The 27,901-nt window shown below is 48.3% G+C and overlaps 1 protein-coding gene and 2 non-coding genes across 5 annotated transcripts in view; 1 reads left to right on the top strand and 2 right to left on the bottom strand.

Annotated features, from left to right (window-relative positions):
• Positions 1 to 521: 521 nt before the first annotated feature.
• Positions 522 to 628, bottom strand: LOC125995272 (U6 spliceosomal RNA). The gene has a single exon (XR_007490820.1). It is a non-coding gene; the product is annotated as a U6 spliceosomal RNA (small nuclear RNA).
• A 10,982-nt stretch (positions 629 to 11,610) lies between these two features.
• LOC125995591 (small nucleolar RNA SNORA51) lies at positions 11,611 to 11,743 on the bottom strand. The gene has a single exon (XR_007491088.1). It is a non-coding gene; the product is annotated as a small nucleolar RNA SNORA51 (small nucleolar RNA).
• Positions 11,744 to 15,721: 3,978 nt separating this feature from the next.
• The window catches only part of TECPR2 (tectonin beta-propeller repeat containing 2), a 53,301-nt gene continuing 41,121 nt past the window's right edge, over positions 15,722 to 27,901 (top strand). For all 3 annotated transcript variants that reach the window (XM_049790321.1, XM_049790320.1, XM_049790319.1), the window contains exons 1-3: positions 15,722 to 16,002; positions 19,596 to 19,724; positions 19,996 to 20,127. In XM_049790321.1, the coding sequence (XP_049646278.1) occupies positions 15,784 to 16,002; positions 19,596 to 19,724; positions 19,996 to 20,127 (480 nt within the window). In that variant the 5' untranslated portion in view covers positions 15,722 to 15,783. The remainder of the gene's footprint in view (positions 16,003 to 19,595; positions 19,725 to 19,995; positions 20,128 to 27,901) is intronic.

The raw sequence follows: 27,901 nt of genomic DNA, 5'->3' as shown, positions 1-27,901 counted from the left end.
CAAAAGCATAGTCCCGGAGCTATAGGACAACAGGAGAGGTTCTTGCCTTACACACTGACATGGGTCCAATCCCCAGTACAACATGTGATGCCCTGAGCAGCAAGAACCAGGACAGATCCCAGAGCACAGAGCCAGGGGTAATCCCTAAACATAGCTGGGTATGGACCAAAAACAAAATAAGTAACAGTAACAAAGAAAAGTAAAAGTGCCATAAAAAGTCCCCAAACATGGGGCCGGGTAGGTGGCGCTGGAGGTAAGGTGTCTGCCTTGCAAGCGCTAGCCAAGGAAGGACCGCGGTTCCATCCCCCGGCGTCCCATATGGTCCCAAGCCAGGGGCGATTTCTGAGCGCTTAGCCAGGAGTAACCCCTGAGCGTCAAACGGGTGTGGCCCAAAAACCAAAAAAAAAAAAAAAAAAAAAATAAATAAAAGTCCCCAAACAAAGGCTCCTGTGTGCAGAGGCAGGAGACAGCAGCGGCCACCACGAGCCTCAAATGATGTCACTGTTCTTCTTTTTTTTTTTTTAAATATGGAACGCTTCACGAATTTGCGTGTCATCCTTGCGCAGGGGCCATGCTAATCTTCTCTGTATCATTCCAATTTTAGTATATGTGCTGCCGAAGCGAGCACGATGTCACTGTTCTTGGCTGACAATTTGTTCTGGTGATCAAAATCAAAAGCAACACTCACTCCTACCTGCCCCCAGCACTGACAGGAGAGACCCAGGGAGGCCAGAGCCACTGCCATTTCCCCCTGCACCAGAGATGCAGAAAAACAACTCACAGAAGTGGGCTGTGGGCCAAGTATTAAACATAGGGGGCCGTGTTCCCTCCAACCCGTGGTGGTAGTTTTCTAGTTCACAGACACCCTTGGTTGTGGAAGTCAGCTTTCCCATTTTCGCGTGGATTTTAGTCTGAAATGACAGAAATAGGTAACAGAATATTACTAGTGTTCACTGGGGCTGAGGGTTCAAAGTGTGTGTGTGTGTGTGTGTGTGTGTGTGTGTGTGTAAGTCAGCTTTCCCATTTTCGCGTGGATTTTAGTCTGAAATGACAGAAATTGGTAACAGAATATTACTAGTGTTCACTGGGGCTGAGGGTTCAAAGTGTGTGTGTGTGTGTGTGTGTGTGTGTGTGTGTGTGTGTGTGTGTACCTGAAAACTGAGCCTGGGACAGTCTTGGGCAGAAGTTCCCACATAGGCAACCATTTACTTCCCCAATATCCCTGAGGACAGAACGAAGGTGACAACACTGTCCATGGAAGAACAGGTGTCAGGTAAGCTGACTGGTATTGGAGCTTCCCACCTCCGTGGACCTCAGTTTTCCTTTTTTGAAAAGCAACCACGAGGAAGGGGGACACACTCCACACAGGACATGGCAATCAAATCCGGGCTTCCACACCAGGCCCCAGGGAGGTGCCAGATGACCCAATGTCTGGGTGCTTAAGAGGGGCTGCTACCTGGGGGGGTCCAATGATGAGAACAAACCACTGCCCAGATGGCAGGAAGATGGCATGAGAATCTCCATTCCTCACACTTGCGCCTCCACCAGAGGCCAACAACTCTGGAGCCGCAGTGCTACATTTAGCTCCCATGAATTTTTAAAAGACTCCTCCAGCCTCTTCTGGGCCAATGTTCCACCCCACCCAATCCTGAAATGATACTGAAAAATTCTCAAGGTTGGCATGTCTGGGAACAGGCCCTGTGGTCAGGCTGCCCAGAGCTCAGCTCCCATCTCTCTCTCCTCGGCTTCCTGCCGCAGCCCCTGGAGGCCACAGTCACTCAGTGAGAGCAGAGAAAGCTAAGGAAGAGCCCTGAGGGAATGGCTGTAGGCCCTCATACCACAGCCAAAGACCTGTGTGCCCATTCCACAAGCCCACAGCACTGACCGGAACATGCGGCAAAGGCTCCTGGTACGGGCAAGCCACATCCAACTTCCCACCACAGATCAGCAGAGAACATGAAGAGAGGTCTGAGAAACCAGCCCCTTGACAGGCTGGAGCAAAGTGGGAAAGATGTGAATGTTTCTGTAATAGCAGCACTTGGATCTGACACAGAATGAAAACTCAGTCTGAAGGTTTTTTTGGGGGGTGGGGGGGGGGTCACACCCGGCAGTGCTCAGGGATTACTCCTGGCAGGCTCGGGGGACCACATGGGATGCCGGGATTCGAACCAATGACCTTCTGCATGAAAGGCAAATGCCCTACCTCCATGCTATCTCTCTGGACCCCTGAAGGGTTTGTTTGTTTGTTTGTTTGTTTTTTACAGAAGACATGGGGCTGGGGCCAATGCAACAGGGAAGGCATTTGTCTTGCACACTGGTAACCTGGGTTTAATCCTTGGCATCCCATATGGTTCCCCTAAGCCCAGCAGAAGTGAACCCTGAGCAGAGCCAAGCACCCCCAAAACAAACAAGCCGGCTCATTTGTTATTTATTTTTCAGGCTTCCTTCCTTCTCTTCCTCCTGGCTCTGCTCAGGGATTACTCTTGGCAGTGCTTGAAAGAACCATACAGGGTACCAGGGCCTGAAATCAGGTATGCTGTATGCAAGGCAAACACCTTATCTCCTGCACTACCTTGTGGGTTATTTTGTATTTTTTGGAAGTACTACTGGTGGGGCTCTGGGGTTCTTGGATTGCTGCTCAGGGGTTGCTCTGGTGGTGCTCAACAGCATTACACAGTACTGGGAATCTATGTGGGCCTCCCTCAAGCAAAGCATATGTTCCAGCCCTTTGAGTACCTCCCAGGCACTTGAATTTTCCTCTTTGAAAAGCAATGAGGCACTTCAAAAATCAGAGGTTAAGATGCAGAAGCTGAAGCAATAGCACAGCAGGAAAGGCACTTGCCTTGCATACAGCTGACCCACATTCAATCCCCAACACTCGGCATCCTGTGTGCTCCCGAGCGTAATCCCCAGGAATGCTCCCTGAACACAGAGCAAGAGGAAGAAGTCCTGAGCATCTCTGAGTGTGGCCCATCCCAGAAATAAAGGACCCAATAGCAGGAAGCAAGAATGTACTTGCTACAACAGAGATACTCAGGGTGTGGGCCCAGCACTCACAAGCCCAGCTGTGGCAGCCTGGGGTACTTCTGTGATGGGGGCATGTCGAAGGGCCCCAGAGTCAACAGATCTCCTAGCACAAAGCACAGAGGCAGGAAATAAGCCTTAAGCACCGTCGGGTTTGGCCCATAAATCCAAAACTTAAGAAACAGAAGTTAAGGGGCCGGAAAGATAGCACAGTGGTAGGGCATTTGCCTTGCATGCGGCCAACCCAGGAGAAACCCGGTTCGATTCCCAGCATCCCATATGGTACCAGGCAGCACTCAGGGGTTATTCCTGGCTCTGTGCTCAGAAATCACTCTTAGCAGGCTTGGGGGACCACATGGGATGCTGGGATTCGAACCACAGTCTATCCTGGATCGGCCTCGTGCAAGACAAACACCCTACAGTAGCTGTGCTATCTCTCCGGCCTCAGCCAGGGGCAATTTCTGAGTGCAGAACCAGGAGTAAGCCCTGAGCACCGCTGAGTGTGGCCCAACAACAAATTAACCAATCAACAAAAGTAAAAAACAAAAAACAGGGCCCGGAGAGATGAAAGAAAAGAAAAGAAAAGAAAAGAAAAGAAAAGAAAGAAAGAAAGAAAGAAAGAAAGAAAGAAAGAAAGAAAGAAAGAAAGAAAGAAAGAAAGAAAGAAAGAAAGAAAGAAAGAAAGAAAGAAAGAAAAGGGGGGAGGGAGGGAGAGAGAGAAAGAAAGAAAGAAAAAGAAAGAAGAAAGAAAGAAAGAAGAAAGAAAGAAAGAAAGAAAGAAAGAAAGAAAGAAGAAAGAAAGAAAGAGAAAGAAAGAGAAAAAAGAAAGAAAGAAAAAAAGAAAAAGAGAAAAGAAAAAGAAGAAAGAAGAAGAAGAAAGAAAGAAAGAAAGAGAGAGAGAAAGAAAAGAAAGGAAAAAAGGGAGGAGAGGGAGAGAAAAAAAGAAAGAAAGAAAGAGAGAGAGAAAGAGAGAAAGAGAGAGAGAAAGAGAGAAAGAAAGAGAGAAAGAAAGAAAGAGAGAAAGAGAGAAAGAAAGAAAGAGGGAGGGAGGAAGGAAGGAAGGAAGGAAGGAAGGAAGGAAGGAAGGAAGGAAGGAAGGAAGGAAGGAAAGAAGGAAGGAAGGAAGAGGGCCCGGAGAGATAGCACAGCGGCGTTTGCCTTGCAAGCAGCTAATCCAGGACCAAAGGTGGTTGGTTCGAATCCCGGTGTCCCATAGGGTCCCCCGTGCCTGCCAGGAGTTATTTCTGAGCACATAGTCAGGAGTAACCCCTGAGCATCGCCGGGTGTGGCCCAAAAACCAAAAACCAACAAAACAAAACAACAACAACAAAAAACAACAAAAAACAAAGGGAATTTGCTTGCATGCAGCCAACTCAGGACTCAGGGTGGTTCGAATCCCGGCATCCCATAAGGTCCCGAGTCTGCCGGGGGCAATTTTTTTAGGAGGGGGGGGATTTGGGCCAAACCCAGTGACATTCAGGGGTTACTCCTGGCTATGTGCTCAGAAATCGCTCCTGGCTTGGAGGACCATATGTGACGATGGGGATCACTGTGGGCCATCCTAGGTTAATGCGTGCAAAGCAAACACCCTACCGCTTGTGCCACCAGTCCAGCCCCTAAGGGCAATTTCTGAGCACAGTGCCAGGAGTAACCTGAGCTTCGCCAGGTATGACCCAAAAAAACAAAACAAAAAAAAAAAAAACAGGCTAAAATGTGAAGACTTGGGGCCAGAGAGATAGCAAGGAGGTAAGGCATTTGCCTTTCATGCAGAAGATCGGTGGTTCAAATCCCGGTATCCCATATGGTCCCCTGAGCTTGCCAGGATTTCTGAGCATAGAGCCAGGAGTAACCTGAGCCGGGTGTGATCCAAAATCCACAAAAACAAAACAAAACAAAAACCAAAAAAAAAAAACAGGGCCCGGAGGGATAGCTCAGCGGCATTTGCCTTGCAAACAGCCGATCCAGGACCTAAGGTGGTTGGTTCGAATCCCGGTGTCCCATATGGTCCCCCGTGCCTGCCAGGAGCTATTTCTGAGCAGATAGCCAGGAGTGACCCCTGAGCACGAGCTGAGTGTGACCCCCCCCAAAAAAAACTTAAAAAAAAAAAAACAAAACAAGTGAAGACATTACGTGTCCAAAGCTTCCTTACCTGAGTTCAAACCTTACTGTAAAGGAAAAATTTCCCCTGAGTTCCCTGACTGCCCTGATCACTTACCCCCCTTCACAATCCTGGGAACTTGTCAACCCAGTTACAGTCTAACCTTCTTTCCGTTCTGACTTGGTTTTGACCTGGTCATGTTAACCCTGTAAGCTTGCACCTACACCTTGCAAAAATGTGATGGAGCAAATGCCAGATGTCAAGTACTTCCTAAAGCAAATCAATCTGCTGTAACTTTCTATTGTTTGAAATGCTATATACAGTTTGTAAGCTCATGGCTCGGGGCTGGCAGTTTCTGGCTTATGCTGGATTCTAGCACAGCCCCTGCATATGCTTGTAAAAAAATAAACCCCCTGCTTTTGCATGAGACTGTGGTCTTGGTGTCTTTGAACGGTGCATTGTTCTCCTGGACTTAACATTACTATGCACAGCAGGCAGAGTGGAGTGCTTGGGCCATGTTTGGTGGCAATGATCTGGAGGCTCATTCTGGGAATACTTCTGGGAATCCTGGTTGCAGTTGAGGCTCTGTGGTGGGGCACAGGCCACCACCAAGGGAGTTTTTGGGGTTCCAGCCCCAGGAGCCTAGTCTCGTCTGAGACAGCAGCTCATAAGCTACTGTTGCCAGAGACAACACGAGTAAACCCTGCCCAAACTACCTCGCACCCCCTTAGGTGGTTGTTCCAAAGTTTTGGTTGTTCAGAACAAAGAAGTCTAGAGCAGGGCCACAGCTGTCTCCCAACAGCTCCTGACTGCAGCGATGCCAGAGGCCACTCCCAGTGGTGCTGGGGATCAAACCTCCCAGGGCCCCCACATGCCAAGCCTGGCCTCAGCCCTGTGTACCCTCCCTACCTCAGCTGAAAAAGAATCAAAAGATTTGGTGTTCCCAGAAACAGCCTATGTCAGGCCCCAGACACTCAGCCCACCTGATGCGCATGTGCCAATCTGACCCCAGAGGACTCAACCATGATGTAGGACAGCTGAGTGGGAAGCCACAGTGGGGTTCCAACTCTGGCCCTTACCAGACCATCCAAAGTGGCCTGCAGCTCCTCACACAGCACCTCCAGCTCCTTAGAATATTCTGGAAATGGCTTCCTTGCATTTTCAGTGTTCGTCAGGCTGCTGCTGCTCTCTAACTCAATTTTGTCTTTATCCCTGGACAGAGTGAAAGAAATGGTGTGAGCTGCAATGATAAGTCACTGAGATCATGGCAGGTGAGAGCGAGGCCCCAGTAGGGGGTAGACTGAGGGAAACAAAGAAATCCCTGAGGGTGGTCGTTCATCCAGCTGGAAGAACACTACCTGATGGGCTTTCTGAGGCCCAGGCAGGATTCATGGGGACCCCTGCTGCCCTGCTATTCAGCCTTTCTCCTGTGGCCTCTTCAGTGGAAGGCCCCTTCCCTTAGGGGCTCTGGCCTCAGTCTGCCCAGGCTTCACCTCACGAAGCCTTACTCGGCTCAGAACTCTCAGCACCCATGCAGCCTAGCTTCCTTAGCTGTCATCTCCCCCAGGACTGGAAGTGGCTTCTTGACTTGCCCAAGAGTCTCATCCTTGGCCTGGGTGCAGTGTGCGCTGTCTTCAGGCATTCGGGCAGATGCAAGCCGAGGGGGGTCTCAGGTGCAGGCCTCATGGCTGCCTCTGTGAGACTGGCAGGATGCTCCGCACCGTCCAGAGTCAGGCTGGGCCTGTGCAGCCATGACCTCCCTGGCACACAACAAGCACACAGGTGCCGTGTGTCGAGTTGCTTCCCGGGTGTTGTGCGACTTCATTTCCCCAGTTTTACCTCTTTCCCCGCCCCGTTCCCGGTTCAGCAAACTGCGACGCAGCTGCCCTGAGACTCACAGCAAGCTGAGCTTCAGGTTGGCGATGGCACTCGCGGCCGCGAAGCCTGCGTCGTTGAGGGAATCCCACTTCAGGGCTAAGTTGTGCCAGTCGGCGGCGTTGTCCTTGAGCTTCCTCGCGCTCACAGACAAGACCGGCTTCCTGGGTCCGGGGCCCTCGGCCGCCCCCGGCCCCGGCGTCCCGCCCGGCCGCCGACTCGCCCCGGCCATGCGCCTCGCGGACCCGGAAGGGGCGGGTCCGGCGGAGCACGTCACTTCCGGCGCGCCGCCGCCCGCCCCGGTGGACGCCCTCGCCGGCGGCCATGAGCCTCGCGGACCCGGAAGGGGCGGGCCCGGCCCGAGTGCGTCACTTCCGGCGCGCCGCCGCTGGACGCTCTCGCCCGCGGAAGCGCGCGCCCCGAGGCCGCCCGTTGCCCGGGGGACGCGCCCGGCACCCTCGTCCGGAGGGGCTGCGCGGGAGGTGAGTCCGGCCCGCCGGTCCCGTGCCCGCGGAGGGCCCCGCTTCTCCCCATCGCCCTGCCCGCGCCTCGCGACGCCGCCTGGCCGCTCGGGGCCCGGGCTGGGCTTCCTAGGCGGCCGCGACACCCGCGCGCACCCCAGGCGGTGGTCTGGGTGGGCGCCCCGCGGGGTCCGGCTGCCTGGCCGGCCTGGTTTGGGGAGCCCCGAGGGGACGGCCGCGGGCCGCCCCGCCTCGCTGGGGCATTGATGAGGCACGACTGTCCCCTTCTGTTTCGTAGGTTCGGTTCGTTTTGCGCTCAGTCTCGAGGAGTGCCTAGAATCAGAGTTGGAGCCTCGTGGACTGGACATGGGGGCTTTGCCACTAAACTATACCCTAGCTGTAAATGCTTTATTGACTTTTCCCAGAGTGTGTCTGGTTTATTACGAGTCAAGGAAGATCTCTGCTTGCAAGGAAACACATGTTTCCTGACTGGAAAGATAGCACAGTGGGTTGGGCATCTGCACATGGCCAAGCCAGATTGAAGTTACAGGCATCAAATATGGTTCCCGGAGTGATTCCTGAGTACAGATCGAAGAATAAGATCTAAGCACTGCTGGGTATGGCCAAGAAATCCAAATAAGAAAACAAGTATTTCTGTGAGGCGTGAGATTTCTCAGTATGCAGGAGTTTGGGGTCTAGAGGTGCTACTGGGAATCTTGAAAGCAAGAGGATGCGAAAAGGACTCTGAAAGCCTGACAGCCCACTAGCCCAGCTCACAGACTACGTCTCTCTCTGAGTTCTGAAGGCATTGGCGCCCATGGCCTGTGATCCAGGAAGTGGCAGAAATCTGGAAGTGAAGCTACTGATTTGTCTCCTTGGCTTCAGGAGGAAGATTTAACTCCTAGATAAATCATGGTTGGGCTTAAGAATAGATGGTTCAGGGGCAGGATTGATAGTACAGTACAGTACAGGGTGCTTGCCTTACACACAGCTGACCTGGGTTCAATTCCTGATATCCCTGTGATCCTCCTGGGAAATAACTAGGAGTAACCCCTGAGCATAGTTGGGTATGACCCAGAAACCAAAAAGGAAACGAATGGTCAGAGGGACTGGCGCTGGTTGTTGCTGAGGTGGGAAATGTGGCTTTGCCTCTTCCTGTCTGCATCCAGGTAATTGCACTTACCTTGGTCCATAGTGGATCTTGTGTGGGGACCCTTCCTTTTGATGACTGAGCCCCATCCTGTGTGGCCAGGTGTTTTTGGCCCAGTGCAGTCTGCGTTTGGGACACATTTGGTGAGGACGTGGGTTCTCAGTTCTCCAGCAGAGGGTCATGGGGCTGAAGTGATAGTCCAGCAGGCACACGCCTGGATGTGGTTGAACTAGTTCCGTTGCCAGTACCCGCTGTGGTCCTCTGACCAGGAGTGAGCACAGCTAGATGTGCTGCTTCCCTTTCCTCCTCCCCCCAGAAAATGAAGAAAAAGAATGGCCGGTCACAGGATGACATTTAAGTCTCGGGAAATGCTTGGTTCTACGTCAGCTGCTTCATCACTGTTTCTTTTTTTTTTTTTTTTTTTTTGGTTTTTGGGCCACACCCGGTGACGGGGTCAGGGGTTACTCCTGGCTATGCACTCAGGAGTCGCTCCTGGCTTGGGGGACCATATGGGACACCAGGGGATCGAACCGTGGCCCATCCAAGGCTAGCACAGGCAAGGCAGGCACTTTACCTCTAGCGCCACCGCCCGGCCCCATCACTGTTTCATTTTAAGATTTTTTTGGGGAGCCACACCTGGTGACGCTCAGAAATCACTCCTGGCTTGGGGGACCATCTGGGATGTTGGGGGATCGAACCACGTTCGTCCTAGGTTATCTGCTTGCAAGGCAAACGCCCTACCGCTCGCTCCACCGCTCTGGCTGTTTCTTTTTTTTTTTTTTTTGGTTTTTGGGCCACACCCGGCAGTGCTCAGGGCTTACTCCTGGCTGTCTGCTCAGAAATAGCTCCTGGCAGGCACGGGGGACCCTATGGGACACCGGGATTCGAACCAACCACCTTTTGGTCCTGGATCGGCTGCTTGCAAGGCAAACGCCGCTGTGCTATCTCTCCGGGCCCGCTCTGGCTGTTTCTAACCAGCACTGTGAGTGGGGCCAGTTTCTCTATCATCCTGACTCGGTCTCTCTGTTCATTATGAAGGGGCTTCTTGTTGCAGTTTTATTTACCTTTCCAAAGGATTAACTATGAAGAGTATCTTTCCAGGACACCCGTCAAACAGGTCCTATTGAAGTGCTGTTCAGCTTGTGTGCTTATAAAGTTTTATTTGATGGCCATGTTTTAAGAGTTCTCTTTTATCACCTATGTTGGGGAAGTTTTGGCTCTGGCATCACAGAGCTCCTTCTGCCTTGTGAGTGAGAATCTGGGGCATGGGTGGGGCTTCAGGAACAAGGGGTTCTAGGAAGAGGCTCCAGCCTGGCTAGAAGGGGAAGGCAAGCCTGAATACTAAACAATGATACTGTTTGTGATCAACCCCAGAATTGTGCTCTCTCACTTTTGAGGAAGATTGAAAAATGGTGGCTTCCCTTACTCAGGGAAGACTTATAGCAATACTTATAGGCTGTTCTCTCCTACAGTACCTGAGCGTGCAGGGCTGTTCTCTTCCTTTTTTTTTTTTTTTTTCTTTTTTGTTTTTGGGTCACACCCGGCGACTCTCAGGGGTTACTCCTGGCCCTGCGCTCAGATGTCACTCCTAGCAGACTCAGGGGACCATATGGGATGCCAGGATTCGATCCGGGGTCCATCCTCTGCTTTACCGCTGTGCTATCTATCACTCTGGCAGGGGTGGTCTCTTCTACAGTGCCTAAGAGTACAGGGATGTTCCCTCCTACAGTGCCTAAGCGTGCTGGGCTGTTCCCTCCCACAGTGCTGGAACCTGAGAGTACAGAGCTTTTCCCTCCCACAGTGCTTGAGAGTGCAAGGCTGTTCCATCCTACAGTATTGGGAACTGAGTGCGAAAGGCATATCCAGGGGCCAGGGCTATTTCTTGGAGGTCACTACAGCTCTCAAAAGACCTTGTGCATCTAAGCAGTCTCCCTTAACCATTGTGCAACTCCCCACAACCTAAAATTGTGATTATTTTTACATTTTTTTAAATTTTATATTACACTTGGTGGTGCTCAGGGGTTACTCATGGTTCTGCATTCAGGAATTACTCCTGGCAGTGCTGGGGGCGGGCATATGGGGTGCTGGAGATCAAATCTGGGTTGGCCATGTGCAAGGCAAACACTGTTTGTTCTACTATCACTCCATCCCTAAAATTGCAATTTTTATTAGAATTATTTTTCTTTTGGGTTTTGAACCACACTCAGTAATGGTCAGTGGTTACTCCAGGCTCTGTGCTCAGACCTGAAGACAGTGGTGGGATATGGTGAGAAAAAAATACCAACATAAAGAATGCCTTACCAAGAATACTTTACCCAGTCAAACTCTCATTCAGATTTGAAAGAATGATGTAGAGCAGGGGTCCTCAAACTTTTTAAACAGGGGGCCAGTTCACTGTCCCTCAGACCATTGGAAGGTCTTACTATAATAAAAACAAAACTTATGAACGAATTCTTATGCACACTGCATATATCTTATTTTGCAATGAAGAAACAAAACAGATACAAATACAATATGTGACCCGCGGGCTATAGTTTGAGGACCACTGATGTAGAGCTTCATGGATAAACAATAGTTTAGGAGCATTATAGACTTAAAAACCTATTTGGGGGGGATTTTTGGGCTGCACCTGTTGACACTCAGGGGTTACTCCTGGCTATGTGCTCAGAAATCACTCCTGGCTTAGGGGACCATATTAGATGCTGGGGGAATTGAACTGCAGTCTGTCCTGGGTCAGCCACGTGCAAGGCAAAAGCCCTACCACTGTGCCATTGCTCTGGCCCCACAATTTTTATTTTTTTGGTTTTTGGTTCATACCAGCATTACTCTTGACTCTGCACTCAGAAATCGCTTTTGGCAGCCTCGGGACCATATGGGATGCTGGGATTTCAATTGGAGTCTTATTGTGTTGGCCACGTGCAAGGCAAATGCTTTACTGCTCTGCTATCATTCCAGCCCCAAAAATCCAATTTTAAAAAGAAGAACTGGAGGGGCTACTTTTTTTTTGTACCCCCATTCACAATACAGACCAGGCAAAGGGTCTGGGTTGAGGTGTATATGGGGTGCATTTACTGTACCTCCTCTTTCTGTATAGTCAGTGTAAAGAACACAGCGTGTGGTAAGCATTGGGAGGCCTTGAAGGGGCTATTTTAAGACAAGACAAACCCCACAAACTTCTACTGCATAAAGATGGCACAAGATTCCATGACCGTAATCTCGCAATAGAGAAAGAAGAAAAGTTTCTGCCATAGAGGCCGTCTTGGAGTGGGGTAGGAGGATTGGAGGGTAATGGGAAATGCAAGGCAGGAAATGAACACTGGTGAAGGGATGGGTATTGGAACACTGTATGACAGAAATTCAACTATCAACTTTATAAATAAGTCATTGTGATTTAATAAACCAAAAAAATCTCTCAATGTCAATGAGAGATGCACCAGTTAAGAGACATAGTAGCAAGATGGATTAGAAAATTGAAACCGGCCGGGCCGTGGCGCTGGAGGTAAGGTGCCTGCCTTACCTGCACTAGCCTAGGAGACGGACCGCGGTTCGATCCCCCGGCGTCCCATATGGTCCCCCAAGCCAGGAGCGACTTCTGAGCGCATAGCCAGGAGTAACCCCTGAGCGTCACCAGGTGTGGCCCAAAAACCAAAAAAAAAAAAAAAAAAAAAAGAAAATTGAAACCTTGGGGCCGGCGAGGTGGCGCTACAGGTAAGGTATCTGCCTTGCAAGCGCTAGCCAAGGAAAGATCATGACTGTGGTTCGATCCCCTGGAGTCCCATATGGTCACCCCAAGCCAGGGGCAATTTCTGAGTGCTTGGCCAGGAGTAACCCCTGAGGGCCGGAGAGATAGCATGGGGGTAAAGCGTTTGCCTTTCATGCAGGAGGTCATCGGTTCGAATCCCGGCATCCCATATGGTCCCCCGTGCCTGCCAGGAGCAATTTCTGAGCCTGGAGCCAGGGATAACCCCTGAGCACTGCCGGGTGTGACCCAAAAACCACAAAAAAAAAAAACAAACAAACAAAAAAAGGAGTAACCCCTGAGCATCAAACGGGTGTGGCCCGAAAAACCAAAAAAAAAAAAAAAAGAAAATTGAAGCCAGGGCTGCAGCGATAGCACAGCTGCAGGGCATTTGTCTGGCACGCAGCTGATCCAGGATGGACCTTGGTTTGATCCCTGGCGTCCAATATGATCCCCCAAGCCAGGAGCGATTTCTGAGCGCATAGCCAGGAATAACCCTTAGCGTCATTGCATGTGGCCCCAAGACAAACAGAAAGAAAATTGAAGCCAGAGCAGTAGGGCGTTTCCCTTGCACGCTGCTGACGTTTGATCCCTGGTGTCCCATATGGTCCCCTGAGCAAGGAGCAATTTCTGAATGCATAGCCAGGAGTAACCCCTTAGCGTCACTGGGTGTGGCCCACAAACCAAAAAGAAAGAAAAGAAAATTGAAGCCAATATATTGCTGTCTGCAAGAAACACATTTATTTATTTATTTATTGGTTTTGGGGTCACACCCAGTAGTACTCAAGGGTTATTCCAGGCTCTACGTTCAGAATTTGCTCCTGGCAGGCTCAGGGGACCATGTGGGATGCCAGGATTCAAACCACTATCCTTTTGTATGCAAGACAAATGACCTACCTCCATGCTATCTCTCTGACCCTTGTTTTCATTATTTTTTTTATTATTTATTTTTGTTTTTTGGGCCACACCTGGTGACTCGTGGGGGTTACTCCTGGCTATGCACTCAGGAGTAACCTCTGAGTGCCACTGGGTGTGACCCAAAAACCACACACACAAAAAAGAATGATTACTCTCATTTATGGGGTATAAAAAATGATAGTATGGTAATAATACCCAAAAGCAATAGAGATGAAGGCCAGGAGGACTTTTCAGGAAAATGAGGTTAGGGGAGGAAAGAGACCATGTGACAATGATAGTTTAATGATCTTTTGGACAAGAACTAGGAGCTGAAAGGAGGTAAAGTGATAAGCATGCCACCCTTCATTGACATTAATGCAAATCCAGGGCCTTAAAGGAAAAAGGGGAGAGGGAGAGAAGAAAAATATGCCAAAGAGACTGGTGATGGGGAGGATGGTGGGAGGGAAACTCGGGACTTTGGTGGCAGGAAATGTGCACTCGTGAAGGGATGGATGTTGATCATTGTGTGACTGAAAATCACGAACAACTTTGTAACTATCTCACAGTGATTCAATTAAAAAAGCATATATAGGGACCAGAGGATAGTGACTTGAGTAGGTTGTTTGCCTTGCACGCTGTCAACCTAGGTTTGATCCCCAGCATTCCATAGCCTGACAGGAATGATTTCTGAGTGCAGAGCCAGGCGTAACACATGAGCACTGCCAGTGTGGCCCCCACAAAAAGCATATAATATATACATATATATGTGTGTGTATATATATATGTATATATATATATATATATATATATATATATATATAAACTTCTAAGTTGGGAGTCAGAACATATTGGATAAGATGCTTGCATTGCAAATGGCTGACCCTGGTATGATCCTTTTAAGGCACCATGGGGGTACCTCAGGCACTGCTGAGTGTGCCATAGAAATGAATTAAAAACCTTAGCATGGGGCCAGAGAGATAGCACAGCAATAGGGCGTTTGCCTTGCACGCAGCTGATCCAGGACTAATGGTGATTCGAATCCCAGCATCCCATATCCCATATTCTGCATCCCTGAACCTCCCAGAAGCGATTTCTGAGTACAGAGACTCAGAAACCAAAAGTAAAAGGCTTCTAAGCTGCCTCAGCCGCACTTGTGAACTGTGTCAGAGAAGTTGCCCATCAGGTGCCCCTTCAGCCTCATGTAGCTCTGTGACCAATTGTGACTCACATTTTACCAAGGCTGCCTGGAACTGGGCACTGCTGGCCATATCCGTGGCCAGTCTCTGCACTTTGTTACCATGGGCAGCTCCAACCCTGCTGTATCTCATTCCTCCCCCACACTTCCTGAGCACCTCCCATGGGCTTGACCCTTTCAAGGTGCGGGGGGGGGGGGGGGGGGGGGATGGATAAGTGACCGGATACCCAGACCAGCTGAAGAGGACTCCAGAATAGGCCTGTCCACAGAGAAGAGGGAGCAGGGTTGTGACAAATGCTTTGTAGAGGAGGTGGCTTTTGAGGTGCTGGTGGGGTGAAAAAGCTTTTCAATAGGGATCCCTATTCCAATGTGTGAGGCCCCCAAGAGCTGGCATCTCAAGGGGCTTCTTGCCAGACCCCTGCTCTTCTCACTCAGGACAGGGTATAGACTTGCAGGGAGAAGCCCTGGTCCCTAACCAGCCCATGACACTCTGCCTCTCTCTGCCCTCTCTCTGTCCCTCTGTCCTTGTCACCTGGCAGAGTGTTTATGCGCGAGAGTGACACAGATTATTGCGGCTGGAGCGATAGCACAGCGGTAAGGCGTTTGCCTTGTACTCAGCTTCCCAGAACCTGGGTTTGATCATGGCGTCCCATAGATTGCTGAGTGACACTGGGTGTGGCCCTAAAACCTAAAACCAAACAAAAAAGAGTGCCACAGATTACAGCCACCTAGAGTCATGCACATGCTGCTGGGCTTGGAGGCCACTGGAGGGGCAGGGGCATTTCTCCACCAACTCAGTATCTGAGCTCCCCGTGGTGAGAGATTTGTCCCTTCTTTTCGCACCACCCATAGCCACAGGCTCTTCTCTCAGGTACCTGCAGGTGAGACCCATGACAGTGAACTTTGTCCTCACTCTTTCTCAGGCCTCTCTTGGGAAAATAGTTTTTACTGTTCTTTCTCTGGTTTGACATAGTGTAAGCTTATAATGAATAGCATTTTGGATTTAATTGTTCAAAAGTGGGTTCATACCTGGCAATGATCAGGGGACCATAGGGTTCAAGGGGTTGAAACATGAAAAACAAGAGTACTAGTTCTTCTAGATCTCTCCCCATGCCCTCTAAGTAAGCTTTATGGTGCCTGCTTTTCTTTCCCTAGTTAGTTAAGCTCTAGCTTTTATAATTATTATTATTTGTTTCCTGAGAATGCCAGCTCTTATTGCCAGAAGTGGCTTCTCATGCATAAACAGACATTCAAAGGTGCTGATGCCTCCTTGTTTTGCCCCAGGTGCCCAGATGCCAAGACAATATCTTTCCCACCTGAAGATCACTGGCAGGAAGCTGGATCATGGCGTCCACATCAGAGCCTGTCACATTCCGAGAGTTCTGTCCTTTGTACTATTTGCTCAATGCCATCCCCACAAAGATCCAGAAGGGCTTCCGCTCGATGGTGGTATACCTCACAGCCCTGGATGTCAATGGGGACTACATCGCCGTGGGCAGCAGCATTGGTATGCTTTACCTGTACTGCCGACATGTCAACCAGATGAGAAAGTACAACTTTGAGGTGAGTCTTACTCTTTTTTTTTTTTTGGTTTTTGGGCCACACCCTGTAACGCTTAGGGGTTACTCCTGGCTATGCGCTCAGAAGTCGCTCCTGGCTTGGGGGACCATATGGGACACCAGGGGATCGAGCCAAGGTCCGTCCTAGGCTAGCGCAGGCAAGGCAGGCAGGCACTTTACCTCTAGTGCCACCATGCCAGCCCCCGAGTCTTGCTCTTCTGTGGCTGGGGTCCATTCTGGGTGGCATCTACCCCTTGGGACCTGCTCAAATCGGGCTTCTGCTCCTCACACAAATACTCCTTTAGAGTCACTTTCACGTATCAGAATCTCAAGCAGAGATGCTTTCTTCCTTCTTTCCTACCTTTGAGAGAATGTTTCCATGCTTGAAACAATAGAAAACATTGGCAGGCAGTGTGTTTCCCTAGCACTTTATTTCTAAAAGCACTTTACCTCACTCTCTTTTTTTGTTTTTGTTTTTGTTTTTGGGTCATACCCAGTGGCGCTTGGGTTACTCCTGGCTCTATGCTCAGAAATCACTCCTGACAGGCTCGGGGGACCCTATGGGATGCCGGGATTCGAACCACCAACCTTCTGCATGAAAGGCAACCACCTTACCTCCATGCTATCTCTCCGGCCCCTACCTCACTCTCTTATTCTCCGTGCTCTGTAGACTTGTTATGCATCAGATCATTTCCAGGAGCATGCAGCCAGTGGTCTCATGTTTGCCTTGTTCGATGCCAGTGAACACACCACAGGCTGACATGCCATTACTGAATTTACCCATTTAGGGATTATCTCTTTATTCTGAGTCCCTAGCTTCTGTGAGAAACCCAAAGGTGACCAAATCATGGTTTTTCTTCAAAGCCTCAAGGCCTTACTCTCTAATTTTGTGTTTAAGAGAAACACCAGTTTTGTTTTTTTTGTTTGTTTGTTTGTTTTTTCTTTTTTTGGTATCTGGGTCTCACCCTGCAGCACTCAGGGGTTACTCCTGGCTCTACGCTCAGAAATTGTTCCTGGCAGGCTTGAGGGACCATACGGGATGCCAGGATTCGAACCGCCAACCTTCAGCATGCAAGGCAAAACGCCTTACCTCCATGCTATCTCTCCAGCCCCCCAATCAGTGTTTTAATGATTAAAATTATAATTCTTTTTTTTTGTTTGTTTGTTTTTGGGTTTTGGGTCACACCTGGCAGCGCTCAGGGGTTCCTCCTGGCTCTATGCTCAGAAATCAATCCTGACAGGCTCAGAGGACCATATGGGATGCCAGGATTCGAATCCCCGACCTTCTCTACACGCAAGGCAAACACATTACCTCCATGCTATCTCTCCGGCCCCTAGAATTCTAATTCTTTTGTTGTTCTTTTGGGAGGCATACCTGGCAGGACTTGTGCTATTTTTAGTATTTATCATTGTATCACATGTGGCTCTGTGGATTGAACCAAGATAGCTGTGTGCAAAGTAAACACCTTACCCACTGTCATTTTTTTTCCAGCCTCCTAAAATTTTCACTTAAAGCTGTTGTTGTTGTTGTTGTTGTTGTTTGGTAAACCTCTACTTAATTTGAAAAAAAATGTGGTCTACAAATATAGTACACTGAGTTAGGTTATTTGCTTGCACACTCTTTTTTTTTGTTTTTGTTTTTTTGGGTCACATCCGGTGGTGCTCAGGGGTTACTCCTGGCTGTCTGCTCAGAAATAGCTCCTGGCAGGCACGGGGGACCATATGGGACACTGGGAGTCGAGCCAACCACCTTAGGTCTTGGATATCTCTCCGGGCCCTCAGGATCTATTCTTAGCTCTGTGCTCAGAAATTGCTCCTGGCAGGCTCGGGGAACCATATGGGATGCCGGGATTCAAACCATTATCTGTCCTAGATAGGCTGTGTGCAAGGCAAACACCCTACTGCTGTGTTATCTTTCCGGCCCTCTATCTTTAATTTAAAAACAAAAAATTTTCGGGGTTGCCCACACCCAGCAATGCTCACAGTTTACTCATGCCTCTATACTTGGGAATTACTCTTGGAGGTAATGGTAACTCAGGTTGCCTTGTGCAAGGCAAAATGTCCTTCCTGCTGTACTATTGCTCATTTTTTGTTAAATGAAGGCACTATGTTATGCAAAGTCATTAATGATAGTTTCAGGCATACGGTATCCCCATGCAATCCCCCACTGTTGTCAGCTACCCTCCACCCAAGTGTCCTATATGTTCTAATTTTTTTGTTTTGACATTCTGTCTGGGCTTCAGGTGTTGACAATCTTCCTCACTTCCATCTGGTTTTAGCCAGTGAAGTGAATGAGAGTTTTTGTCATGTCAGGTACAAGTGCTTTACCCTTTGCTTCCCTGCTTTTCCTCATGGAAGTTACCCAGAGGTCCTGGGATCTGAGTCTGGTGTCACCCCAGCCAGTACTGGTGTGTGTCTCAGCTAAGTGCACACCAGGGCCCTGTACATAAGGCCTGCAGTGTGTGTGACCCAGAGACTCCACAGCCATGTGTGCGTGTGATCCTGCCAACCCCACTGTCATGCATGTGTGTGACCCTGCCAACCCCACTGCCATGCATGCTTTCTGCTCCATTCATGGAGCGTCAGCTGCAGCAGAGGGTCAGAACCTGGGAGGAAGTAAGTGTGGAGTGAGCCTCATCCTGACGGGATAAGCACCATATACTTCATTTGTCTAGGTGGTGGGAATTCAGCTTTCTTTCTAGTGACTCAGTGAAAGAAATGTTTTACTAGCTGTTCATTATTCTCTTGACATAAGTTTACTTTCTGAGATTTTTTTCCCTCAAATTGCAGTTGATAGGCCAATTTTCTTTCTTTCTTTCTTTTTTTTTTTTTTTTTTTATTTGTTGCCACACCTGGCTGTTCTCAGGGGTCTGTGCTCTGTGCTCAGAAATTACTCCTATCACTCCTGACAGGCTCAGGGGACCATATGGGATGCTGGAATTGAACCCTGGTTCATCCTGCCTTGGCCATGTGCAAGGCAAATGCCCTACCACTGTACTATTTCTCTGGCCCATGACAGGCTGATTTTTAAAAATTTATTGCAATTTGGGGCCGGAGAGATAGCATGGAGGTAAGGTGTTTGCACACCTGCTCTCCAGTGTGTCAGACGTGCATGCAATGTTTGCATGCCTGCTTTTCAGTGTATCGTGTGTGCCCACTTGCTCTGCAGTGTGTCAGATGTGTGTGTATAGTGTTTGCATGCCTGCTTTGTTCACCAGGGCTTTGGTGCTAGCACTAGAACTTTCATGCATGCCACCGAAGGGCTATTTATTGAATAGCCTTGCTCCAAGAGTCTGGCACATTGGCCTCTGGAGAAACTACCATACCATGCCATGCTCTGGGCACTGCAGCCAGGCTGTGAGGAGATAGCCTGGCTCACCCACACTCTCAGTGCTCACTGGACAAGATAGAGTCTCTTCACACCCAAGTTTCACCCTCCTCAGAAGTGAGGATCTGAGTTGTGGTGGTTCCTGCGTTATGGGAGACTACGTGGCCAGAGAGGGCCTGGCCATGTGGCATCTGTTCTCAGGTCCTCTGTGAGATCCTCTGCCAACCCATCCTCATTCAGAGATGCTGGTTTTTGTTGTGTCCTCTCAGGGGAGGATGGAATCCATCACAGTGGTGAAGCTCCTGAGCTGTTTTGATGACCTGGTGGCAGCAGGCACGGCCTCAGGAAGGGTCGCCATTTTCCAGCTGGTGTCTTCACTGCCGGGGAGAAACAAGCAGGTACGTTTGAGAACTTCGGTGCCTGGGCTTCCTGACCTTTCTGGGAGTCTGCATGGAGAAACCCCAGCTTAGAAATATGGCCCAGAGAAACCTCACCCTGTGCTGGATGGCCCCTTTGCTCATCTACACTTTTGTGCTCCCACGGGCTGGCTTGAAGGGGACTCGGGGATTGGCAGGGTTCTTCCTGGAGAGCTGGGGAAGTGCCCCAGTTACTTGAGGTCCTGCAGCTGCCGTCGGCCTCATGCTTCTACCTACTGTCTCCTCTGACCAGCTCCGGAGATTCGATGTTTCGGCCATTCACAAAACCAGCATAACTGCTCTGGCCTGGAGCCCCAACGGGATGAAACTGTTCTCCGGCGATGATAGGGGGAAGATTGTATACTCGTCTCTGGATCTAGACCAGGTACTGGTGCCTAAGCGCATCTCTGTCCCTCATACATGCAGGAATCAGTATCCCCGATCTTGGGAATTGTGCTGTCACCATGGTCTTGTTGCTTTCAGTTGTGATCTGTAGCAGCTGCTTTTGGGGACTGTTCCTGGTCTTAGCAGCTTCTGCTTCTGTGACACCTGTGCAGAGCTGACCTTGTATGGCCCTTTTTCTTTTTCCTTTCACTCCCCACTGCTACTGCTCCTGCTTCTGCTCCCAGTGAGACCAGCATAAGTCCCGTTCCTGCAGGAACCATGCATGAGCACCACATCAAGCGCTCTCTCACCATGGCTTGAGAAATTCCCTGCCTGCCTTGGCAGAGGTCCCTGGCCCCTAATCCTGCCTTTGGTACCAGTTGATTCTCGCCACGGTGTTCTGGGCCAGGAATCTCTCTGTGGCCAATAGTGAAGAGCCTGTAGCTCTGACAGGCCCAGCCCTTGACTGGGGACTTCAGTTTCTCTGACCCAGGACCGAGCCTTGATCTGTAGCAGTCTTTTGCAAGCTTGTTAATCTCATGACCCGTTGATTTGTGACAAAAGTGTACACCAGGGAGCTTTTGTTTTGTGTATTGTCAGATTCAAAGGGAAAAGTTTTGGATGGTGCTGTAGGTGCCAAGGAGGCAGCCCTAGGGCTGAGAGCATGCTCTGTGCAGGAGTAGATTCTGCACTGGGAGTGGGAGAATGGCCTCGAAAAAATTCTGTTTGAAAATGATGCTACAGGAGGCCAGAACCATAGTACTGTGGGATGGCATTTGCTTTGTATGTGACTGATCTGAGTTTAATCCCTGACATCCTATATGGTTCCCTTAGCATTACCAGGACTGATGCCTTAGGGTAGAGCCAGGAGTAAACGCTGGCCCAAAAAAGAAAAACAAAAAACACCTCCAAAAATGAATGGGTCAGAGAGATAGTACAGTGGTCAGTACGTGCCCTGTATGTAGTTCACCTAGGTTTGATCCCTGACACCCCCTTTATGGTCCCCTAAGCACCCGTTGAGTGGGATCCCTTAGCATAGAGCCACACACAGCTGGGTGTGACCCTCCCCTGGCCCAAAGAAAAGCAAGTTAGGCACCTGCCTTGCACATGGCCAATCCAGATTCCATCCCCGACATCCCATATAGTCTCCTACGCCCACTAGGAGTGATCCCTGAGAACAGAGCCAGTAGTAAGCCCTGAGCATTGTGGGGTGTGACCCCAAAACAAAAGAAACAAACTGCAGCTGTTGGGTTAACACAAATGGTATCTTTTTTGTGGAAGTCACATATTTTCAGACCATAGAGAATGGGGGTGCTATGGCACCGGTGCTTGGAGAAAAGTAAGGTATTACAGTCAGTCTCTGTCTGATCCTCTCCCCCATTTGTCTTGTTCCAATACTTGGTTTTGCTTGAAGCCTGCATCCCGCACACAAACAGGAATAGGAAGTAGACACGTGTTTTAATTGACTGAGCACTGTGGACATTTCCACTGACAGTGCCTCCAAATTTGTGCTCAATCATTCTCTCAAGTCTATCATGGGGGGATCTGAAGCCTCTGGATGACTGTCATGCTTCATCACAGTGGGATCACACTGCCTACCTTGCACTCTGCATGCTTCTTCGACTCAGGCCAGTTTCCTGCCATATGTAGGTCACTAGCAAACACAAACATGGCGTGCTGAGCAGTGTGGTTCTCCCATGCCTGGAAGGCAGCTCCTCATCCCCCATGATGCCATGAGCAGGCGGAAGCTACTGGCAGGGACAGAGTCTGCTATGCTCTGTTGTGCCTGAATGTGTGTGCAGCAACAAGTACTGAGCTGGCACTCTTGGGAGGGCTGGCGCATGTCATTCTATCTGAGAAGGTTCTGGATGAGTGCAGGTAGGGTGGCACTGGGCCGATGCAGGCCCTCAGCACACCCCACTTGTTGTAGACCTATATAATTGGAGCCCCTGGCCCCAAAAGGAAGATCTGGTGAGATGCGGGTCTGTTGACGCAGGAAATGATCCACAGAGTAAAAAGGTACAAGAATGGGTTCAAGGGCCTGGAGAGATAGCACAGTGGCATTTGCCTTGCAAGCAGCCGATCCAGAACCAAAGGTGGTTGGTTCGAATCCTGGAGTCCCATATGGTCCCTCGTGCCTGCCAGGAGCTATTTCTGAGCAGACAGCCAGGAGTAACCCCTGAGCACCGCCGGGTGTGGCTCAAAAAACAAAAAAAAAAAAAAAAGGAATGGGTTCAGGAAATTCAGCACTCAAGCAGGAATCCCACCATACAAGCCTGCTCCGAAAAAGGAAAAGATTAGTGGAAGAAGATCAAAGAATGAGTTCTTGCCTTCCTCAGACCCCTGCTTTTATTGACAAGAACCAGGTCAAATCCTAGGGTGAGAGAAGAATACCAAGTAGGGAATAATTCAATAATCTCATTACCAGATTACACCTAGGGTGGAGTATGAATACTGATTAGGGTGGGACCAGTAATCCAGCATCTCCCCCTAATTGACTTTATAGAAAAACAAAATAATTCACATCCCAGTGGTTCTAAGATTAGGACGATGCCTCTAGAGATAGAGATAAAGGTAAAGGTTGGCAATATTTTGCATAGGCGCAGCAAAAGTTGGGAAAATATAAAGAAAAAACTTTTGGCCTAACAATAGGGTATCCCTACCAAGGAAGCATCCTGCCTTAAGATCATTTATAGGCTCCAGCCACTCTAATTTATCTACCCCCAAAGTCTTTCTTCAAGGGTCCAGTGCTAGTGGAACCCAGGGCTCCAAAACAAGGTTTTAGTGCGGTGCAGGTCTGGAAGCAAACATTGACACAGGAAATAATCCACACAGTGAAAAGGTGCAGGTTCAGGAAATCCAGCCCTCAAGCAAGGAATTCAGGCACCCAAGCTTTCTGCTCCTAAGAAGGAATGCAGCTTAGTGGAAGAAGACTTAAAGAGCATCTGCCTTCCTCAGACCCTTGCTTTTATTGACAAGAACCAGGCCACGCCCTAGGGTGGGAGAGGAATACCAAGTAGGGAATAATCCAATACCCCATCACCAGATCACACCCTAGGGTGGAGTATGAATATTGATTAGGGTGGGACTGAAATCCAACATCCCAGAAAAGATTCTCAAACACAGCTTTCATTGTCAGGTTAGCATGTTAGCCCATCCTGGGACAAGTAAATGCCAAGACAGTTCCATTCCTAAATGGTCTCCAATATTGCTAGCCCAACCTGCCTTTATGGTCTCCCTATAATATGACGGTTACCTAGGGTTGACCAATGTAGTGTTTTTTTTGTTTTTGTTTTTTGTTTTCGTTTTTTTTTTTTTTTGGGTCGCACCTGGCAGCTCTCAGGAGTACCTCCTGGCTCTACGCTCAGAAATCGTGCCTGGCAGACTTGGGAACATATGGAATGCCGGGATTCGAACCACTGTCCTTCTGCATGCAAGGCAAACACACTACCTCCATGCTATCTCTCTTGCCCCCAATGTAAAGTTTTGAAGGTTAAATCAAAATGATGAACTGGAAGGTGGCCTTGTGCCTCTCTTCTTCTGTAGGAATGTCCTGTTAGAAGGGGGTCTGTTTCACCCCTCTTCAGGGTTGGGAGAGATTTCAATCTCTAGAACTTTTCTAGATGTTGAGAGGAGAGACCAGCCAGTCGGTACAGATCCAGGGTCTGTACTGGTAGATGGTCAGTTCCTGGTGTTGCTGCGGAGAACCATGCTGGACCCAAGGCTTCAAGGTGAACAGTTGATGTCCAAGTGAATAAAGCCCAAGTCAAGTCACCAAGGCAAATGTTCAGGGTGGAAGGCCCCCCATAGCAAGAAATCATCCCTAACTCCTCTTAGTTTCTAATATTTGTTAATTTTAATGCACCTATGCAGAAAGAAGAGTGCCATGGTGGGGGCTAAGTGCTCTGGGGCTAAGGGGAAGATAACAAAACAAACAAACCCTATCCTGGTTTTATTAAAAGCACATAGACTTTATGGGTATCTCTACTATCTTCTAAGACTATCTACTAGCAAATCTAAATAAAAATGGGAAAGCATAATACATCAGAGAATATACATGTTAATGAGATACACTTAACTGAACAAAGAGGGTATACATATCTCCTAAGTCTTTTGAGATAATCTGAGAATAGTAGGTAAATTCCAGATCTCAACGTCAGTGTGCAATGCAGTCTTGTAGAGTCTGAACAAACAGCTTGCAGCACTCACAGATCAGGAGCTGTCCTAGATTCAAGACTCTCTCAATCCCAAACCAGTTGTGAGCAACAGTCTCTGGTGAAATGAAGTGGTAGAAATTGACCACCAAAAGCACATCAGCAATAGCAGTCAGTGTGCCTTCCTTCCTTAAGGATGACTTGCAATTCCAAGAATTGAGACTCTGACAGCAGCGGCAGCCAGAGCGATGACTAAGCAGGAGACCTATTGTACGATGAGCCATTGTAGAGGACCTTGAGCAGTTCACATCCAATGGTACTTCCCAAGCCCCACTATCCATACAGTAGGCTGAGTTGATTTAAACTGATCCTTCAAACTTACATACCAGAGTGATAGCATAAGGACCAGTGTGACCATTGCAACAGCAGTGGCATCATCTTTCCGGGAAAAAGAAATGGCCATATGCAAGAAGGAAGGGCTAAATACAATATAAACAAACATTATGTCTAATACGGACAAACATTAAAGATAGAGGTGGCCACCACACACACATACTCACACATAGATGGACAAAAGGATCCATCGATTGGATGGAAACTAGGGTATCCAAACTCCACAGATCACTATTAACAGAAGCGTTTAAGGTTTTTTTTTTTTTTTTTTTTGGTTTTCGGGCCACACCCTGTGACGCTCAGGGGTTACTCCTGGCTATGCGCTCAGAAGTTGCTCCTGGCTTCTTGGGGGACCATATGGGACGCCGGGGGATCGAACCGCGGTCCGTCCTAGGCTAGCGCAGGCAAGGCAAGCACCTTACCTCCAGCGCCACCGCCCGGCCCTAAGTTTTTTTTTTTTTGTTTGTTTGTTTTGTTTTGTTTTTGCTTTTTGGGCCACACCTGGTGATGCTCAAGGATTACTCCTGGCTATGCGCTCAGAAATCGTTCCTGGCATGGGGGACCATATGGTTCAAGGTGAACGGTTGATGTCCAAGTGAATAAAGCCCAAGTCAAGTCACCAAGGCAAATGTTCAGGGTGGAAGGCCCCCCGTAGCAAGAAATCATCCCTAACTTTGGGATTCAACCACACCCTAGGTTAGCGTGTGCAAGGCAAAAACCCTACTGCTTGCAATGCCACTGCTCTGGCCCAACATTAAAGATTATTATAAACATAATAAAATAGAAATTAAGACACTGAAACATTCTAATAATGAGTACTGTAGTAGGAGTCTACATCCTGCAGCTGTTTTTCTGTAGGTAAAAATGTTAGATAATTATAGACATCTCTAAGGAGTATTCAGTTAAATCTTCACTAATTTAAACAGTTATATTTATAGTAGCAAGTTTCTTTGAAGTTTAAAAAATATAGGCTACTGAAGATTTTATAGATGAGTTACCTATTTCTGAAATTGCTTGATCATCTAATTTAAAGCAGTGTTTTCTTGCTATATTTTTACAACAGGCTATGCAATGACCCTTTTTCATTTCTCCATAATGGTTCAAAACAGAATAATTTATATTCTTCATGGTTGTTCTTAGAGTCCGTAGTATGCTGTGATAGATCAAGGTTTTCTAAAGGAAAGTCCATGTAGGTCTGTAGTTTTTTTTCATCATCTTGTCATCATAAAAGAAGTGTTTCACCTGTATTAAAAGAATAGGTGGTAGTTTCCAAAATTCTTTCTTTTTTTTTTTTGTTTTGTTTTTTGTTTTTGGGCCACACCCGGCTTTGCTCAGAGGTTACTCCTGGCTGTCTGCTCAGAAATAGCTCCAACCACCTCTGGTCCTGGATCGGCTGCTTGCAAGGCAAACGCCGCTGTGCTATCTCTCCGGGCCCAAATTCTGTCTTTTTTAAGGAATCCTGTGTGTCACAGTGGCTGCAGTAAACCCTATTATTGCCTTTTAGTTCATCTTTTAAAAGCACTTTAAGGCAATCTTGCAGCCTGCATTTATCTGTAAGTGTCAAAGGCAAGAATAAATGAGTCAAGATCCCTGATGTTAGATTCTTGGTGGCAGATGAGGCATTGAATTGTAGATATCAGATGATCTTTGGGGCCAGAGATATAGCATGAAGGTAAGGCATTTGCCTTTCATGCAATAGGACAGTGATTCGAATCCTGACATCCTAAATGGTCCCCTGAGCACGGCCGGGTGTGATACCCCCCCCAAAAAAAAAGATGATCTTGGAACAGTAATAGTTGGATCAATAATAGACTCATTAAATTGCTTGTGTCCCTGCCAAGATTGTTTTCCAACTTTTTTTGTTTGTTTGTTTTTTGGGACACGGCCAGCAGTGAGTGCTCAGGGGTTACTCCTGGCTCTGTGGCCAGAAATTGCTCCTGGCAGGTTCGGGGTACCATATGGGATTCCAGGAATTGAACCTGAGTCCGTCCCATGTGGGCCACCTCTTTTGCCCATTTTACAGCTTTTGAGTCAACAAAATTATCTTTATTTTCTTCTGTATGTCTATTCTTCATATCAGCTTTGTTCAAATCCTGATGAAGACCCTCAATCGAGAATAGAAGTTGTTCATGTGAATCCTGTTGACTGTCTACTGCAAACTGATTATTTATCTTTCCAGTGATCATCCCAAAGTTTTTTGGGTTGATATACCTGTTCTGTCCTAGTTGTAGGCTTTTTATAATCTTTTTTTTTTTTTTTTTTTTGTGGTTTTTGGGTCACACCCGGCAGTGCTCAGGGGTTATTCCTGGCTCCAGGCTCAGAAATTGCTCCTGGCAGGCACGGGGGACCATATGGGACGCCGGGATTCGAACCGATGACCTCCTGCATGAAAGGCAAACGCCTTACCTCCATGCTATCTCTCCGGCCCCGGCTTTTTATAATCTTACCAAACTCTTCTGCTACCTTGCCTTATGTCCCAACAGATTTGACCTGTTAATGTCCTTATAATGGTTCTGGTAAAAGTAATTGGTCAAACTGGGATATTATACAGGCATTGCAGCACTGAGTTCATGTAACAAGTGTTTCCTAAATTATGAAGTTGGATGAGAGCAGGACCAGTTCTCTCATTTACAGCATTGAGGTTCTGGAACTGGTCATTTCCACTCCCAATAGTCTCTGCTTCATAGTATAGTGTCAGTTTAACCTCGGTTACCTGTTGAGATCACAATATGTTTCCTGCCCACATTTTTTTTTTTTTTTTTGGCTTTTGGGTCACACCCGGCAGCGCTCAGGGGTTACTCCTGGCTCTACGCTCAGAAATTGCTCCTGGCAGGCTCTGGGGACCATATGGGATGCCGGGATTTGAACCACCGTCCTTCAGCATCTAAGGCAAACGTCCTACCGCTTCACTATCTCTCCGGCCCCACCTGCCCACATTTTTTTTTTTTTTGAATAATTCATATTGGTTCACTCTTATGCATTTGTGGTCTGAGTTTTTTCATTTGTAAGAAACAGCATATATATCCTTTACCTCAAATGAGATTATCATCGATACATTTATTATTCATTTTTACCCAAATAGGTGAATTAATTGTTATTTTTGTATCTGAACATCTGTTTTGTTTGTTTGTTTTGTTTTGTTTTTGGGTCACATCCGATAGTGCTCAGGGGTTACTCCTGACTCTATGCTCATAAATCGCACCTGGCAGGCTCGGGGGATCATATGGG

Source organism: Suncus etruscus, chromosome 17, assembly GCF_024139225.1.
Source record: "Suncus etruscus isolate mSunEtr1 chromosome 17, mSunEtr1.pri.cur, whole genome shotgun sequence".
Lineage (NCBI taxonomy): Eukaryota > Metazoa > Chordata > Mammalia > Eulipotyphla > Soricidae > Suncus > Suncus etruscus.
The sequence above is the reverse complement of the archived record's forward strand: the minus strand, read 5'-3'. Positions and strand labels throughout refer to the sequence as shown.